Source organism: Danio rerio, chromosome 19, assembly GCF_049306965.1.
Source record: "Danio rerio strain Tuebingen ecotype United States chromosome 19, GRCz12tu, whole genome shotgun sequence".
In the NCBI taxonomy this organism is placed as follows: domain Eukaryota; kingdom Metazoa; phylum Chordata; class Actinopteri; order Cypriniformes; family Danionidae; genus Danio; species Danio rerio.
The window spans coordinates 20,689,323-20,706,572 of record NC_133194.1 but is presented as its reverse complement, the minus strand read 5'-3'; the positions used below and the strand labels follow the sequence as shown (position 1 = coordinate 20,706,572).

At 37.9% G+C, this 17,250-nt stretch overlaps 1 protein-coding gene across 8 annotated transcripts in view; it reads left to right on the top strand.

The window, feature by feature from the left end:
• p3h4 (prolyl 3-hydroxylase family member 4 (inactive)) overlaps positions 1–17,250 on the top strand; it is a 78,568-nt gene that overhangs the window by 43,908 nt on the left and 17,410 nt on the right. For 7 of the 8 annotated variants that reach the window (XM_073931033.1, XM_073931036.1, XM_021468127.3 and 4 more), the window contains 2 exons: positions 13,517–13,662; positions 15,928–16,011. In XM_073931033.1, coding sequence (XP_073787134.1) covers positions 13,517–13,662; positions 15,928–16,011 — 230 coding nt within the window. Of the gene's footprint in view, positions 1–5,996; positions 6,014–13,516; positions 13,663–15,927; positions 16,012–17,250 lie in introns of those variants that run through there. The other variant, XM_073931034.1, reaches the window with a different exon arrangement.

Sequence of the window (17,250 nt, the reverse complement as noted above, 5' to 3'; positions counted from 1 at the left end):
GGCTAAATATTGCCATGGGTCCGTGAGGTGTCTCACAGCTCGGGCTTGACTCTGGCAGGTCTGGCAGGTCTCATGAATAATTAAGCAGCCGGCTCTTCTCATAGGATAAGAAAACTCCGCTATGAATAATAATGAGAAACCGACGCGTCATCATTGCACTTGCAGTACTGCGCTTGTCGCCGATTTTGATCCCGCCCCAAAAATCATTTTAAACCCGGAAGCTGAAATTTGCTGACAAAAGCTCAAAATTATCTAGTTTTCCCCACAATTAAAGCTGACAGGTGCTAACATTGTCTTAACTGATGCTCAACACACACAAATCTGTTAATATAAAAAAAAGTTCTCCAGGGTGTCCTGAACCTTTAAAGGCAGGAGCTCCAGGCTGGAGCTGGAAGAGCCCATCCTGGACTGTGATGCCCAGCTGGAGCAGTCAGTCACTCAGATACGCAATAGCCTGTCTCTACAAGAGAAGGAGCTGGTGGAGCTCCGAGAACTGGTCCTCTTACACACAACATCTAACAAACGCCTTCAACAATTTGAAAACAAACTGCAGCAGCTCACACAAGAATACAAGGACAGTGTTGAAGAACTGAGAGGAGAAATAAAAAAGTTACAACTGGACAAAAACACATTAAACACTGAGCTGATGACGTAAAAGAATTGATCATCAGAGAGAAAGAAATGCAAAGCCTGAAAGAACACACAGAAACCCTCACTCAGCCTACATCGAGCACCACCCAGACATCTCCTGAGAAGAACACACAGAGCAGACACACACAAGCCCAAACAACCTAGTGATCAGGAGAACACATCCAGAAAGGCAGAAATAGTTATCCTAATGGACTCAAATGGCAAGTACATCGATGAGAAACGGCTATTCCCCAGACACACAACATTGAAACGCTGGTGCCCTAACACAGCTAGTGCCCTTCTTCAGCTGAACAAGCAGGAACTTGGTAATCCTGGCCATCACACAAGTGGCAATTAAAGCAACACAGACTTTCCCATCTTCAAAAATAATCATCTCCAACCTTCTACCCAGAACTGACTGAATACAGAGAGTGAACACAGAGATCTCGCGTAGATGTGCTGAAAGACCAAATATTTGCATCGTATATCACCCTACACTGGGTATTCACCATCTTCAAAACCACGTCTATCTGCATAGAGTCAATGTGCATGTTTTTGCTAAAAATCTTTAAGATGTTGCTCTTGGTCGTAGCCCAGACAGTCCCTCAAAGAGCAAAAGAGAACTTCACCATCCTCCATCTAAAGCACACACTATTCCAATATATTCACACAGTGCCTCTTACCCACATCCAGCTGAGCCCTATCCTACATCTTGGAGAATCCACCAGCAGCACCCACACCCTCAGCACCCACACCCTGGGCCAACAGATCATCAGCATCCACGCCCTGTGCCAACAGAACATCAGCACTCAGGCCCTGTGCCAGTGCACCCACACTCTCAGCACTCTCACGCAAGGCCAGCAAGCCTAGACCCTCAGTACCCATACCTTCAGCCGGCCCTGCAACTGAGAGACTCAGAGAACTCAGAGAAGTCCCAGTGATGGGTGACAACACCAGCAGTCACAGACAAGAACAGGGAAAACTGAGCTATGCTGCAGCACTAAAACAGCAAGTGGACACACACAACACCAGCCTGAGAGAGATCAAAAACATGCTCAGTTTAATCTGTACACACCTGATGGAAAAGTTGTGAGTAAAATACTGAAAATTGCTTGTACTCTAGAATATCTTGTTAATATAAATGACTTTATATGATATTTAGGTATTTTATGGTTTATATGGATTGGTTGTATTCTAGAGGAATGTTAAAATTGTTTGTTGACCAAATGAAACCGCTAAAAATCTCACTGTGGAATATTCAGGGTGTTTACTCATCCATTCTTGGGTGTAAAGTTAACACCTTGGATTTTAAGAAAAGCATTTTAGACATAGACATCGTAATACTCTTTGTCCCCCAGGATACTGTGAAATATCCATTTCATCTCAAAAACATGAACAAATTAAACATGGTAGAGATTCGGGGGCACGATAATCTGGCACAAACTCAAACTCGATAAATACTTCAAATTAATTTAAAAAGAAGAATCTCATATCTGGTTCAAAATCGACAATCAGCTCAGTCAAACTATAAAGGACATATTCTTTGTGCTCTTTACATTCCTCCATCTGAATCTCCATATTATAATGAAAACATCCATCCATCCATCCATCCAGACTCAAATAATCCACTTCCAGGCCCAGGGAAGTGTGTTGCTGTGTGGAGACCTCAATGCTAGAACAGGGTTCTTAACTGACTGTACCACAGACCGTGGGAATAAATACATATTTGGACAGAGTTATCAACAAAACAGTGTAAATATTTCTGATGCCCAAATAAATAAGAACGGAAAGCTCCTACTTGAGCTCTGTCGAAGCCTCGGTCTGTATCTGCTCAATGGTAGGGTGAGAGGAGAATCTCTAGGCAGATACACCAATAGCTCATTTCTCGGTAGCTCAACAGATGATTACATGATCACAGATTTAGATCTGTCCTCTTTCAGTGCATTCACTGTTAAACCCCTAACGCCTCTATCAGATCACAGCCAAATTACACTTTATATAAAAAGGAACAAAAATACTAATATATTTTCACAATCCAGTAAATTGTGTAACATTTAAAAATAATTATAGATGGGTACAAGACAGCTCTGAGAAATACAGGAACGCAATTGAAGAACCCCAAATAGGTTTACTTTTGGATACATTTATGGAAAATAGTTATCCTGATAATGGAGATGGTGTTAATCTAGCTGTAGAAAACATAAATTATATATTTGGTTATTTGGCAACAATGTCTAATAATAAACTACTAAGAAAACCTTTAAACAAAAAAAACAAGAAAATGAAAAATGGTATGACTTTGATTGTAAAACAATAAGATTGTAAAACAACAATTGCAACTACAACTATTTACTGTGTGTACTGTTTTTTCATTATTATTATTATATATGTATGTTACTTTTTATGTAAACTTTATAACTGCTTTGGCAATACATTTGTAACAATTGTCATGCCAATAAAGCAATTATTGAATTGAATTGAATTGAATTGAATTGAATTGAATTGAATTGAATTGAATTGAATTGAGAAAGAGGGAGGGGGAAAGGGAGAGGTGAGATGACGAGTCGCGGTCCAAAGTGACCTGCAGTTTGGCAGTATTCCGGTTTCGACTGAATGAGAATGGAGGTGTGGTAAATATGAACTAGAGGTCTGCATTAGAGCTGAAGATTTTTGCCAAAACCCTGCAGGACCTGAAAAATCCAAATCCCTGCATTAAAATCCATTTCTGCAAAGGGGAAACAAATGATGACGGAGAAGTTAAAAAAAGCAAAGCCAGTCTCCAGTTCAGAAGGAACAGTCATTCTAGCCGCCAAGGTATTTCGGTGGTCATTCATACACTGTGTATTACTGTAGAGCGCTAAACCGTAAGCTGACAGGTAAAAAGACGAGGTGACTCGCTACATTAAAACTGCTGTCATGGAAAATTAAATGGAAGTTCCTGGCTGGTAGAAGATGAACAAACAATCCTACTCAAAACTTGCAAAATTAGCCAGATCAGAACTCTGCATCTTGGCCTGTAGCAGCAGCAGTAAAAGGGTGTTCGGTGGTGCTGGACACACCATCCTGAGCGAAGGACTGCGCTAAAGACAGTGGATTCAATAATGTTTCTCCTCAAAAACACGTAGCCTAATCTTGGTGAGTAAAGTGTTTTTAAATTATGAATGAATATTAATTAAACCATATAATCATAATGAAGACATTATAAAGGCTAATGTTGGCATTATTATTTTAATATTTAGCTTCACCGTCGCCCTAAGGCCAGATTGTGAAGAGAAGTGGTGAAACAAATCTTGCACAGACTTTATCTTAATTTTGTTATTGCCAAAATACCCGTTATCGTTTAGAATTTATTTTAATTTGATTTGTTAAGCAAAACTTCTTTTCATTGGTGTGGTGGCCAATTTAAAGGCAAAGTGTATGTACCCAGGCCTATTTAGAGTGCTTAAATGATACAATGTTACGGAGGACTTTTTTAATTTCTTTGTTCCATCTTCCAAGTGGCATATAGTCTACGTTTGTAACAAATAAATTATGTTAAAACATATAAATGACTCATTCTTGGGAAAAAAAGGCGAAAGAGCTTTGGCATGAGCACATTTGTATAATGTCGGGCTGCAAATGGATTTGGGCTTTTAAAAAGATGTCAATCAAAATGTACCTGTTGGCCTCGGGCCCCATCAGGCCTAATTTTTATGGCCCGATTACAGCTCTCTGCATTCCTACAGCTGTACCGCAGGAGCCGAGCAGATTTCTTGAGGTACGGTAATAAATTTCTGAATAAATTGCGGGAGCTGTGTGTGTGTGTGTGTGTGTGTGTGTGTGTGCGTGCGTGCGTGCGTGCGTGCGTGCGTGCGTGCGTGCGTGCGTGTGTAAAAGACGGAGAGAGAGAGAGCGGTGCTGTGTTTCTCTTCTCTCTCTCTCTAAAGTTTACATAAAAGTTTACATAAAAAGTAACATACATATATATAAAAAAACAGTACACACAGTAAATAGTAGTAATAAAAATATGATATTTATATATAATACTTAAATAAAATATCAACAGTACATTATATTATTCAATACATCACATTAATATACAATATATTATATTATTATTCAACATTAATTATTCATACAAATCAATAGAAAAATAGGTCAGAATAAACTACGTTTTTCGGATAAAACAGTAATAAAAACAATAATAATCAGAATATTTACAATGATTCATTTATAATCATTATAATCATAATCTAGGTGTGTGTGTGCGTGTGTGCGTGCAGGCGCATCACTGATGTTTTTATTGGTCTGCTCTCTCTTTTTGTGACAGGCATTAATGTATTGTGCCGCTAGAAAGACAGTCATATTTTCCCCTAGTAAATATTGAAGCTGTGTTTTATTGTCTAACTCAGTGAATTGTGGGTAAATGCTCTGTTGTTTTGGTGTAGAATGTTTCTCTGATGTGCTGATAGTTTGTGCAGCGGGTCACAAAGTGTTCCTCCATCTCTGCCTGGGCACAGTGTGGGCAGATGCGGCTCTCTCGAGGTTGCCAGTTCTGTTTGTATCTGCTCGTCTCTATAGTCAGATTGTGAGCACTCAGCCTGTTTTTTTGGTCGTTGTTCTTAGTTTACTGTCTTTTACTGCACTCAGATATGTTGCTGCGGTATTATCTCTATTTAGTTCTAACTAACATTGAAGTTTACTTTGTTTTCCGGCTGCTTCATTCCAGTAAAACAGATACTCTTCTTTTCGTGTATTAATTATTTGATTGTGCTAAATTTGATGGATGAGCATGTCCGTGTCCTGATGCTGCCTGCTGTTAGTCATATTCGTGTTGGTTTGTGTTTCAGCTTCAGGACCATCTTTTTTCAATGTCCATTTCTTGGGTTTTGAGGGAAAAAAAAGAGTTTGGGTCACTCATTTTAATGCATTTCCAAAATTTAACGGATTGTTTTTCAATGCGCATGAGTAGAGGATACTGGCCTAATTCTGCCCTGCATGCATTGCTGGGTGTGTTCCTCTGTACCCTAAGACTGCTCCTATAGAACTCTGCATGTAGGCTTTCAACTGGATTTTTATTCCACTTATCAAACTCATGACTGAGAAGAGGACCCCACACTTCACTCCCATATAGAACTATAGGTTTAACCACTGACTGGAAAATTTTGAGCCAGATGCGAATTGGAATTTCTATTTGTGTTAATTTTTTAAGGCGTAAAAGGCCCTTCTTGCTTTCTCTTTTAGAATATTCAGAGCCAAATTTAGTTTTCCATTAGTACTTATTTTCAACCCAAGGTATGTGTAGCTTATGGCAGGTTCAATTTTTGTCATACCAAGGGTGAAGCTGTGTTTTTTTCCCTGGCGTCTGTTTTTTTCTGGAATATTAGGGTTTTAGTTTTCTTTGGGTTAACGGTCGGGGCCCAGGACTGACAGAAGCTGTGCAGGATATCCAGCTGCTGCTGTAGACTCTCTTCTGTTGGCAACAGCAGCACCAGATCATCTGCAAACAGCAGGAAATTCACACTGGAGTCGTATAGTATGTGATCCGGTGTATCTGCTTGTTCTAGGAGCATTGCCAATTGATTGATGTAAATATTAAAGAGGGTCGGTGACAGTGGACAACCCTGTCTCACACCCCGTCCCTGAGTGAAGAATTCTGTTCGCTTATTTCCTATTTTGATTGCGCATTGATTGTTCGAATACATTGTTTTTTTAATGTTGTATGTTTTACCACCGATACCTGAGTTTAGACAGCAGACCTTCATGCCAAATTGAATCAAATGCTTTCTGAAAATCTACAAAGCAAGCAAATATTTTGTTTTTGTTTTGATGGACGTATTTGTCAATCAGAGTCTGAAGGGTGAGGATATTGTCTGATGTTCTGTAAATTGGCAGAAACCCAATCTGACTTTTGCTGAGGACATTGTGCTCTGTAAGAAAGCCTATGAGTCTGGTGTTGATGATGCTGCAGAACAGCTTCCCCAGATTACTACTCACACAGATGCCTCTGTAATTATTTGGGTCTGTTTTGTCTCCATTCTTGAATATGGACGTTATTAATCCTTTATTCCATATGTCAGGGAAATGACCAACACTCCAAATTAAACAGTTTCATTATAGCCAATTGGAATTTGTGATTTATATTTCTAATCATTTTATTAAGGATACCATCTGGACCACTTGCCTTTTTTGTTGGTAGAACTTGTATTTTATCTAATAGCTCTTTTTCTGTAATTAAGTAGTCTAACGGATTTTGATATTTGCCAAATATTTGCTATGTATGGGTTAATTTATTATATATAAGCAATTGTTCTGTACTTATGTTTACTTTACTAAACAGTTTTTCAAAGTGGTTTTTCCAGGTGTCTCCATTTTGTATTGTTAGCTCGTTATTGTTATTTGTTATTGTTGTTATTGTTTGTTATTGACGAGTTCGGATGTGGGAGATTTCTCGCAGTTAACACTCAAACATGGGTGTAAATATATACCTGACGCCCAGGTTTCAGTGGAGGACTGTCTCATCGCTATTAGTTTGGCGATCCGTGGTGCTATCAAATCGGCCTCCCGCATCAATAAGGCAATTGTGTTCTTTCTTAGTGAAAGTCAAATGGTAAATAACCTGATTGAATTGGGGCTGATAATCAAAGACACGTTCGTACCAGTTTTGCCTTTGTCAAGTCCATCCAAGAAAGTTGTTTTATCAAACCTACCTCCGTTTGTAAAAAACAAAAAATTAGACCAAATACTCCAGATGTATGGTGAAATAGTAAGTCCCATCAAAATGATTCCACTTGGATGCAAAAAAACAGATCGAGACAGGCCAGGTGAGGCGAGTGAGGTGCCGGGTGACCTGCCCGAGAAACCGGTGCTAATAGCCTCTAAAGACGGCCTGGAAGGGGCTCCTGAGGAGGTGTTCGGACCGAGTAATGCTGTACCGCAAGCAGAAACGAGCCTGGAACAGATTTGTTTGGAAACAGTGTCTGAGATCGATCTACTTTGTTTTGATAAACAAACAGAAGCGGACAAAACTGAAAGTGAATATTTCATCTCAATACTTGTTATGTGTTATTGTTATTGTTGTTATTGTTTGTTATTGTTAGCTTTTGTGTTGTTAGCTCTCTCTCTCTCTCTCTCTCTTTCTCTCTCTCTCTGCGAGTGGATGCTGGGAGTGTGTGGACAGTTTCGGGTGAGAGTACCTCGCTGTGAGAGTGAAAATTTCTTGTTTCTTTACTATCCCTTACCTTCTGAATTATAGGGCTAGTTTAAAGTTGTTGTTTTTCTTCTCTCCTCTTCTTTTTTGATCCCTGACCTCGGTCAGTGAATGAGGAGGACGAGTTCGGATGTGGGAGATTTCTCGCAGTTAACACTCAAACATGGGTGTAAATATATACCTAACATCCAGGTTTCAGTGGAGGACTGTCTTATCGCTATTAGTTTGGCGATCCGTGGTGCTAATATCAAATCAGCCTCCCGCATCAAAAGGCAATTGTGTTCTTTCTTAGTGAAAGTCAAATGGTAAATAACCTGATTGAATTGGGGCTGATAATCAAAGACACATTCGTACCAGTTTTGCCTTTGTCAAGTCCATCCAAGAAAGTTTTATCAAACGTACCTCCATTTGTAAAAAACAAAAAATTAGACCAAATACTCCAGAAGTATGGTGAAATAGTGAGTCCCATCAAAATGATTCCACTTGGATGCAAAAAAACAGATCAAGAATGGCCAGGTGAGGCGAGTGAGGTGCTGGGTGACCTGCCCGAGAAACCGGTGCTAATAGCCTCTAAAGACGGCCTGGAAGGGGCTCCTGAGGAGGTGTTCGGACCGAGTAATGCTGTACCGCAAGCAGAAACGAGCCTGGAACAGATTTGTTTGGAACCAGTGTCTGAGATCCATCTACTTTGTTTTGATAAACAATCAGAAGCGGACAAAACTGAAAGTGAATATTTCATCTCAACACTTGCGGATTTAAATGCACAAATGGATTGTTCTGACAATGAAGTCGAGGATGATGCAGCATTAATGGAACATAAAGTGATGGATTTACGGCCTACTTCTGGAGGTAAGACTAAACTTTACTCCGTTCAGCAGATTAACAACTTTCTTGACTTTACAAAACCCATAATTGAGTCTTATTTTCCTGATTTAAAACTGTTTCTGCTGTCTGTTACAATGGCAATGTAAAAAACATCTATATATAAACTTGACAAACCTAAAAGATATCGTCTGAGAAAACGTATGGGTAATAATAGAATCTTTTCCCCAGACTAGACAATATACATGGATGAAAGTAAACCGCAACTTGATTTCTGGAGCTAGGTTAGATAGGATTTATGTTCAAAAAAAGTAAAAGAAGCCACTTTTATAAGAGCTGTATTGTTCCTACTGCTTTATCTGATCATCACGTCATATCTAATGATATAACCACTGCAGAGAGCTCTTCTAAGCATGCATATTGGAAATTTAATAGCAGATTATTATTAGATCACAACTTTGTGCACTCTTTCACTTATTTCTGGGAGATCTGGAGACAGAGAGAAAAAAACACAATATAAGTCCCTGAATCAATGGTGGGACATTGGCAAAATTCAAGTCAAACTGTTTTGCCAGCAGTACTCTGGTTATTTTAAAAACTCTCTAGCCAATGAGATGGCACAGCTTGAGCAAGAAATTCTCCAACTTAATTTTGAAGGTGACATTGTTGATTCTGTGGAGACTTTGGAACGTAACAAATTTCTTTTGTGGAATTTGTTGAAAGAAAAAGCTCAAGAAAGGATTGTTCATTCAAGATTTACGTCTTTTAATAGTATGGCTGCCCCTACATCTTTTTTTTTGGCATGGAGAAAAAGGTTGTAGATAAGAAGATTTTAAGCTGTATGAAATGTCCAGATGGAAAAAGGATTATTGATGCTCATGAAATTATTTTACACACTTTGTCCTTTTATGAGGAGTTGTACAGTGCTGAACCATGCAATGAAGAAATGGCTGATGTTCTCCTTCAGGATTTACCACATTTTTCAGATAAAGAGAAATCCATGATGGATAAATTATTGACTTTTGATGAACTCTCTACAGCTGTTCAGGAGATGTCTTCAGGCAAAACTCCAGGACGAGATGAACTTAATGCAGAATTTCGAACAGTTTTGGCCGATTTTTGGAGAAGATTTGTTTGCTGTTTTTATAGAAAGCTTTAAAAGGGGCACACTTCCTATGAGCCTTCGTAGAGCTGTAGTCACTCTTTTGCCAAAAAAAAAGGTGATCTTGAGGACATCAGATGCTGGCGTCCAGTCTCCCAACTAGGGGTTGGTTAAAATATACTTTCAAAGTGTCTCACGCATAGAACTAAACTTAACATTTCCTCAGTAATTCATGCAGATCAGTCATACTGCATTCCAAGAAGGTCTATTTTCGATAACAATTTTTTTTTTGATTTGGTACTTAATTACTTTTGCTAAGTTATCTTGATGTTGGCTTTCTTTCTTTGGACCAAGAGAAAGCTTTTGATCGGTTAGATCATGAATTTCTGTTTAAGTGCCTTAAGGCATTTGGTTTTGGCCCATCTATTATTGCCCTTATAAGACTCTTTTATACGGACATACGCAGTATGCTAATAATTAATGGCACTTTAACAAAACCCTTCAGATTGAGTATCGACATACGGCAGGGGTGTGGCCTCTCAGGAATTCTGTATGCCATTTCAATTGAACCTTTACTGATTGCACTAAGAAATAAGTTGAGTGGTATATCAACAGTTTGCTCATCTACCTTGGAACTAGTAACAACCAAACGTGGTGCTTATGCAGATGATGTGACTGTTATCATTAGATCAACTTAGGATGTTAGGAACCTGAGTACTTCTCTGGTGGTTTATCAAAAATGGGATGAAGAATGGGATGGTATTTTTGAAAAAGTTGTTGGACGGTTGCAAAGGTGGAAATGGATTCTCCCTCAATTATCTTATAGAGGAAGAGTGCTTATCATTAACAACTTGGCAGCTTATGTTGTGGCACCGCTTAAATGTGCTTGAACCACCAAAAGAATTGCTAAAGCGACTACAGAAGATTTTTGTAGATTTTTTTGGGATGGATACCATTAGCTTCCCTCTGCAATCCTTTACTTGCCAGTAAATTAAGGGGGTCAAGGAGTGATTGATTTGGTAGCTAAGGTTAAAGCTATATGTTAAGGCTAAATGCAGTCCAAAACCTACTCTGCTCTGTAGATGCTAGACCTTGGGTGTTTTTTGGTAGGGCTCTGCTCAGGTCTTTTGGTGGTTTTGGCCTTCATAGACATCTGTTTCTATCGTCTTCTTATGATGGAAATTTCTCAACTGATTTAAAATTTTATGCTTCTGTGTTAAGCGTTTGAAAAGGGTTTAAACTGATTAGACATGAAAACAATCATTTTGGTCTTGAAGAACCACTTTTTAATAACTCACTTTTAGAAGTAAATGTTTGCACATACAATACAATTGTTAAATCTTTTATGGAGAAGAAATTAATCAAAATTTCAGACTTGATAAATACTTAAACTAAAACTTGGAAGTCAGAGGTTGACATTTGCAATCAGGCCGGTTTTAGATCTGTTAGGATGGTAAAGCAGCTCATTGGTGGGGTGAAAACAGCTTTTCCCTCTACACTTCTCCTGTTTGCCAATTGTTTTTTATCTGGAGGTCCTTCTAAAGTACCTTTTCCTAAGTTATTTGTGTCTCCCAAGGGCTGTGTTGAAGATGATCGGAAAGAAAAACTTCTGAAATTTAATAACTTACAAGAAATAGATTTTTAGGTGGCAGGAAAGAGAGATCTATATCAGATTTGTATTAAAGTAGCCTATTTTTAACAGATCAAAGACAGAGCTGATACAAAGTAGAGAAGAGTTTTAATTGTCCCTGCTGAACTTCCTCCCTCTTAAAGGCTTTTACTTTTACTTTTAGGTGCTTTTATTCAAAGGTCCTCTGACTAAACAATCAAGGGATTTGCAATGGGAACTATTATATTGTGCATTGCCCACTAATTCTCATACTTCTAAATGTAACCCAAATGTTTCCTCATCAAGCATATTATGTTCTTTGCCAGAATCTGTTGTTCATGCTTTAACTGAGTGTTTCAGATTGGATCCATTATTTACTCTGTTAAAAGTCATACTACTGAACTTAGGTTTTGTTTTTACCAAAACACTCTGTTTTTGGGTGTAAATACTTAAGAATGCACAGGCAAAAGTGTACAGTAGCAAATTTCACAATTGGACAAGCTAAATTAGCCATCTGAAAGTCATGTAGACTAGCTGCTGAGGGGCATAAAGTAAATCTTCTTCAGCTTTTCTTAGCCTTGGTGGAATCCAGAATAAGAATTGAACATAGATTTTTTTAATGACAAAATAATTTACTTGAGTTTAAATGGTTAGTGTCACTTTGTGAGGATGGGCAAATAATATTTAATTGATGATACATGATTAATTTTATGTGTAATTAATTGTTTGTGTGTATGGTTTATTAATAATTTATTTTATTTTTATGTATATATATATTTAGATTTTTTTTTTTTTTACCTTTTTTTATCTGCTGAACATTGTTCAGTGAGACTTTGTGTGAGGTTTAATGTAAGTTTTGGTTTTAGATGTTTTAATAAAGTGTGTCAGTCTCTTTCTCTCTCTCTCTCTCTCTCTCTCTCTCTCTCTCTCTCTCTCTCTCTCTCTCTCTCTCTCTCTGTGTGTGTGTGTGTACGTGTGTGTGTGTGTACGAGTGTGTGTGTGTGTGTGTACGTGCGAATGAGAGAAGTATCCTGTGCAGAAGAATACAAACAAGACAAACAGGTGACCGCGAACCTAAGGTTGCATATAAGGTATTCACTGAATGGTTTACGCACAAGCCAACAGTTTGGTGAAGATGTCTGAGCCTAGTCATATATATATATATATATATATATATATATATATATATATATATATATATATATATATATATATATATATATATATATATATATTTTTTTTTTTTTTTTTTTTTTAATTTATTTATTTATTTATTTTTTTATTATTACACATAGAAAAATATGGAGGTATGGAGGAGGTTTGACGGTATCAAAATTTGGATACCGTGTAAGCCTACCCTGGCGTGGTCATTAACATAGCTGAATGTTTGGGGGGCATAAAAACACCTCGCATTGGGTCAGAAAAGCCCGATACTCTGATGTAGCCGATGTAGACTGGCCTGAGTAGTGTAGGAGGTTGATGATCCTGGGCTCTGGGAAATGTGTTTATGAGTCAGGTGCTGAGGTGGAATCGTGTCCCAGGCCCCGCAGTTAGGCAGTCAGCTCCATTACCAGGGCAGATAAGCTCTCCACGGTGTGCCTGCCATCTGACAGCTCCTCCTCATTCCAGCCGAGCATAACGCCCTGCATCTCCATGGCGGAGAGAATGGGGGACTTCTCTATAGGCTCCATCAGATGTGGCCAGAATACTCTGTCAGTGCTGGACAGAAAATGCAGAACAGAGGATGACAAAATAATTTATTGTTAAGTTAACTAAGGCAGCTGTTGTTTTCCGGCTGTCACTGGGGGACTGCAGACTGGATTAAAGACAATGGAAAACTTCACCCTTGAAGATGGCTGGAAAGTACAGTGGAGTGAGGAGCAGGATGCAGAGAGAACCGCTGTTGCAGAGCGTGCTCCTATCAGCCTGTGCATGCATAGAGTTTCATGACAGAACTTTGTATTACCATCTATTTTTGAACTTGTAAATGCTATTACCTCTTTGTTTGTTGTATACCTCTTTATTTGATCAATTGTAAATCAAATTGAATAAAAAAACAAGATAAGTGTATTAACGAAGCATATAACACCTCCACTGAAACCACAAAAAGTCTATAATTAAAATGATGACCTAATTAATGTATTTTGTTTGTTTGTCCTTTAAGTAAATGATGTTCGCAATGCAGCATTGTGTGCAGCAACCTATATGCTGTTTGATAGAGATGATCAAGTGATGCAGCAAAACATGGCCTACTACAGATTCTACAGAGAACAGTGGGGACTGCAGGATGAGCATTTTAAACCACGTCCAGTAAGTAGAGATAAACGTACACAAACATTAGCTCATATGGAAATAAGAATTATTAATCAACTAGTTCTAATTAAACAGATATAAACAGACTAGATATATTTGTGAGTGTCTAAATCAGGGGTGGTCGAACTCAGTCCCGGCCCTGTCCTGCAGAGTTAGGCTTCAACTTTTTGCCACACAGGTTTCTAGTACATCTATTAAGAGCTTGATTAGCTTGCTTCCACATTTCATTCAGTTCAGTTCCAGTGCAGCATCGCAATTACTGTATGAGTACGGCACAGGAGAGGATGATATATTACTCTTGCTGTTTACAATAGTTTCCTCATATTACCGTCAAGGATATCCCATTCATGACATTTTTTGCTACTTGAAACAAATGCATTTTGGATCATTACTGTAATCTTATCAATCTATTATTATTGTAAATAATCTTTAAATCTTTTAAAAAGAATGGTACACCTCAACATCATCCAGGTCACCAATTTTCTCCTCGTTCCTGACCGAGGAATTGTTTTATTGTCCCCCCTCGCACCCCTGTGTTCTCCCCTTTGTAGCAACAGAAATCGGCAAAAGGATCAGGTTGACGCTTAAGGGGGGAGGGGAGGATGACAGACCTGCCTGTGTGGTTTCATCATTGCAATGTAAACGATACCCTCACCTCAATCAGTACGTCGATCAGGGTCAGGTAAGGCACATCAAGAGAGGGGAATATAAAGCCATGGTCACACTGTACTTTTTACCACTGCAATTTTCGCATGTCGCTTCATTAGAAAATTCAAGCTTGGTGAACTCTGCCCTTCAAAATCGCATCATGTGATTGTTGAAATTTAAAATATGGAGCAATTGCTTCATCTTGTTGATGACAGAATTTTGCAAGCACAATTTCAAGTATTATTGCAGCTTTAGTCACAACGCTACAAGAAGGTGCACAACCAACAGGAACCAACCAACAGTATCTGAGCTAAAATTACTAAGTACAAGCATGAAAGTGAAAGATTAAAGCAGTGTACTGACGCTTTGACATGTTACCTGATAGATTTAAAAGTCCAAAGAGTTGTTAGATCGAGACAAGATTAATTATCACATTTAACACCTATAGTGAGATGCACTGCATGACTGTGTGTGCATGTTTGCGTGTGTGTGTGCGCATGCATGTATGTATGTGTGTGTGTGTGGTCACATGTTGTGCGTTTTCAGCCCTATAGTGTGGAAGGAGGGCTTTTTAGAAATGTTAGTTAAAACGCTAGTGTTGACGTAAATCATTTTCGTTATAAAATACCATGTAAAAACTAAGATGTATTGGTGTAGACAGGGGTGTGTGTATTTTCTGCAAGCGGGTTGCTGCTGCGACGGGTGCAGGGTGGAGGATCGCGATGGCGATGATCGAGATCGCAATGGAAGATTCGTAGTCTTCCTCTCTCCAGCTACTGATACTCCAGCTACTGGCACTTTACTCCCTACAATGGACTTGCATGAACTGGGACTTTGGCGGTACTATGGACCCTTCCCCTTTACACCCAGCAATTCCTACACCCCCACATTGTAAAAAAACAGCCTTTCGATATTTCACTATGTCTCAGTGTGATTGTTCACCTCCAATAAACACACTTGTCTGAGATTCTAACGGAAACACGTCAGCAGCATTCGTGCATAGAGAATCAATTTGGGGTTGGAGTGGGACCCTGATTAGGTTGTTCTTGTATGTGTGTTTAAGGTTAGAGCTAAACTCTGCAGGACACCAGCCCTCCAGGATGGAGTTTGGGGATCCCTGATCTACGACTATGTACATAGATTGACAAGAGCATTGCAAGTAAACTTAAATAACAAGACAAATTAATAGACAACACAGTAGTGACAAATACCATCCAGGGAATATGCAGGTTAATTCATAGACTGGTGTGTGAATGAATTAATAGAGATATGTCATGTTTTGTAGAAAGTGTGTGTCTTTCTTTTTATGGCCTGTATTAAGGAGATTGGATGCAAACTCAAATCCTAAACCTTATATCTAAAAACTTAATCTGAGTTCAAGTATTGGGGTAGCAAGTATACCACTTATTTTTTAGGAAAGGGGTGCTGTGTGTCCGACCATTCTCAGATGTGTCACCGTTGATAAAAGTTGTGGTTTATATACATTTATAAAAAAAAACATCCTAGTCATTCTGAGATGACCTTATAATAGACATTCATTCTAAAATGTAATGTTTGTTCATGTTGTGTTTCTTTCACTACCGTTTTAACATGTTGGTCTTTGTGTCCACACAGGAAGCTCTTAAATACTACAATCTAATTACCAAACTGAGGGAACTGCTGGAGTTTGCAAATAATTATTTACAGACGGACGATGAGGTAAATTTCATGTTCATCATTAAATAGCAAAGCCAAATCAAATAACCTAAAATTATTTAATTTACATGTATCTGTGTGTGGTGATCTGTGCAATAAGAAAGTGTTATGACCACTTTTTATGAGCACCTAAGTTATTTTTAATGAGAGGCTATATAGCCAGAAAAGTAGGGTACAAATAATGAAGATGACGCTGTAAACTACTTACCCATCTCCGTCAACAAAACACACTAGTCTAAACAGTAAATTCTCTCAGTTAAATACCTATCACCTGGAAGTGAATCACCATAATACAAAATAAGGGCTTTTATACTAGAGATGCTCCTATTGATATGATCCATCTGCATACTTTATTCTTTGTATTGATTATAGGAAGAGCATGTACAACTGCATTTACCTGGGCATGGATAAGCTCTCTGTTTATTTACACTCTTAAAAGAAACGGTTCTATATAGAACCAAAAATGGTTCTATCAAGCGCTTCATATATGGAACCCCAAAAAGGTTCTAAATAGAACCATTTTAAGGGTTCATTAAATAGAACCCCAAATGGTTCTTTCACTCTTAAAAGAAATGGTTCTATATAAAACCAAAAATGGTTCTATCAAGCGCTTCATATATGGAACCCCAAAAAGGTTCTAAATAGAACCATTTTAAGGGTTCATTAAATAGAACCCCAAATGGTTCTTTCACTCTTAAAAGAAATGGTTCTATATAAAACCAGAAATGGTTCTATATAAAACCAAAAATGGTTCTATCAAGCGCTTCATATATGGAACCCCAAAAAGGTTCTAAATAGAACCATTTTAAGGGTTCATTAAATAGAACCCCGATTGGTTCTTTGATTTCAAGTTACATGGTTCTATTTAGAACCATTTGAGGGTTCTTTATTTATTATTGAATTATAGTTATTTATTATTGAATAAAAAATAAAACCAATGCAGAAAATTCTAATTGTTTAAATTTATTTAATTTACTTCACAAAATTATTTTTAAATAATATTTAAAATTGCACCTCTGCGTACTTTGTATAAGATCTACCTCTAAACATTTTACATTTTATTATTTAATTAGTAAACACAATTAACAGCTTAATGGCATTCAACAATCTAATTTTAATTATTTCACTTTTTAATAAACATTTGTTAGCTTGTTTACTGATTGAACAAATACAAAACTTAACTTTCAAACATCTCTAAAATGAAGAAAAATGTATTACAATGCAGATAGAAACAATACACAA